We start from the raw sequence: 2,141 nt of genomic DNA on the forward strand, positions 1-2,141 counted from the left end.
CCTCAGCTCTTTCCAGATTTTTTAGATTCCTTCTGCTCTCGTGGTAGGCTTCAGCATCATGTTGTTCTCGATGATGTCGCGCCACTCTTGAAAGCCACGTGATTTTCCCATTACGCAGGGGATATGGATCGATGGAATAGATCATAGGAGTGTCCTTGGAAAGTTGAGAGACGGTTGGTATATCAGACCCAGCAGTGGTTGGTGGCCGTGGAGGAGGGGGAGGCACAGCTCTCCCGGGTCGACAAAAACATAGGTATTGATTCTGAACGTGGAAGTAAAGTCGCCGAGAGTAGGATTTTCCTAACCGCTGGTGTTTGCCTTTTTGGGAAGTAAGCAGTATCAGGAACCCTTCAACAGGTGGTGGCTCTTCTGTGGCTTCTTTAGCCCCACAGTGCTTTATACTCGTCGGATAATGCCGTTTGGGTCGTAGTTCGAGCTCATGGGATGTCCTCATGGCTATCGTTCCATACATTCGTTCCTCGTTGGCTCCATGAACCCACTCTAGTCTATCATACCTTCGCCAGGCCAAACCCATTTTCTCAGAGCCCGGCCATACTTTCAGGATAGAATCCCATTCTGGGAATTCAGATAACGTGTCCATACAGGTCTTAATTATGCCAGCTGCAATTGCCCGTTCCTCGGCCATTGTCCTGAGAAGTATTGAGCGTCCCTCATTGTCATCTTGGTCAGCCATAATGCGATCATTCTGTAAGTGAGAAAACGGGTGCTTGAGAAGCACAGCAATGTCGAGATCAGGGACGTGAACTATAAGGTTTGTGGGGCGTTGCCATCCAAGTGTCGTACGAAGAAAGGTGTACCATTCCATGGAGTGAGCTGATGATTTTGCTCGCATTATAAACAGGACAGTTCCTTCATGATTAGGGTGCCAAATAACGATGGTTTTATCGAGGGATGAAAATAAGTTAACCCGCGTAAATCCTAGTGTAAGAGGAATCTCGCGAGATGAACTTTTCTTCACCCGTGAAACTTGTACCTGGGGAATAACTCTGGTTTTATAGAGATGAAGGATAATAGGGGTTTCCTCATCAGCGCCCCGGCGGCAGGCAACCAGATATTCTCTCCACTTTTCGGAAATTCGGGTTTCTATTTTAATACTGTTGTTTTCACTAAAATCATTTGGAAGTGATCCCAATTTTGTGATATCAATACGAACTAGCATACGCTCTGCTCTAATGATTTCACCATCGTTGCTCGGTAGAAGAGTTCGACGTCGCCCCTTTGCCCTCTCGCGGGCCTTTAACTTCAGCGGTTCCACGCGCGATTGCGGATTTATAGCTGTTGAGCCATCTTGTTGGAATCGAACCATTCCTGAGGTGACATTACTCAATATTCCCTGGTCGGTTAGGGGATGGCCTGTGCCTCCCTTCCCAGAAAGTACAGCTCCGTCACAAGATTCTCTTGCTCGAAGACGCCTTGATGACTCCTTAGATATTAATTTTGCAGGACATTGTTTTCTATGTGGTATTAAAGATGTGGTAGATTCTGTTGCATCAATCCCATGCGGGCTTTCACAAGTGGATAATGACAGAAACGGTGTTTCGGGTTGGTTTGGTGCTAAATCGCTCGCTGGGGTAGGTTGACGACGAATGTTCTGGTCCGCATTCAATATTCCTGGGTGTCGGGTTTGCGTGTCTATTGAATCAAAAATGCCGGACCTGTTCTTCCACTCTAGCGACTCACTCGGGGTAAAATACTCTTCTATGGTAGCATGATCCGTCGACGACCGTCTCACGTTTGAACGCTGTCGGTCCAATGCATTAGTCATATGGCCTAAGTCGCCATAGTGTTCACCTTCAATATGGTTCAGCTGTTGATTCCCTGCTGCAAGTTCTTCTTGGGACGTATCAACCGGCGCTATTGATGTGGGTTTCATTGGCTCCTGATTTTCATAAGTGTCATCGGGTTGCGGGAAACTTGAGCTATAAATTCGCTCATTTGGAGTCGTAGTGAAACCGGTCAATTGGCGGGTGTTTATGTGATCGAAGGCAGCGTTCACAGAGAAGGTAGCAAGGCGGGACGAGGAATCCTTCAGTCCAAGCCACGTTTTACGCCATGACTTGCGATGATACTGTAGCCAAATTCGGGGCACTGGGCCAATAAACGTCGTCGACTCGTGATAT

General features: G+C 47.5%; 1 protein-coding gene across 1 annotated transcript; it reads right to left on the reverse strand.

Annotated features, from left to right (window-relative positions):
• Positions 1 to 300: 300 nt before the first annotated feature.
• HCAG_01130 (predicted protein) lies at positions 301 to 1,894 on the reverse strand (the record flags this gene model as incomplete). Its single annotated transcript, XM_001544034.1, has 2 exons — positions 301 to 307; positions 516 to 1,894. The coding sequence occupies 2 exons, from the start codon at positions 1,892 to 1,894 to the stop codon at positions 301 to 303; spliced, it is 1,386 nt and encodes a 461-aa protein (XP_001544084.1).
• Between the last annotated feature and the right edge of the window lie 247 nt (positions 1,895 to 2,141).

Source organism: Histoplasma capsulatum, genomic scaffold (genome assembly GCF_000149585.1).
Source record: "Histoplasma capsulatum NAm1 scaffold_1 genomic scaffold, whole genome shotgun sequence".
In the NCBI taxonomy this organism is placed as follows: Eukaryota; Fungi; Ascomycota; class Eurotiomycetes; order Onygenales; family Ajellomycetaceae; genus Histoplasma; species Histoplasma mississippiense.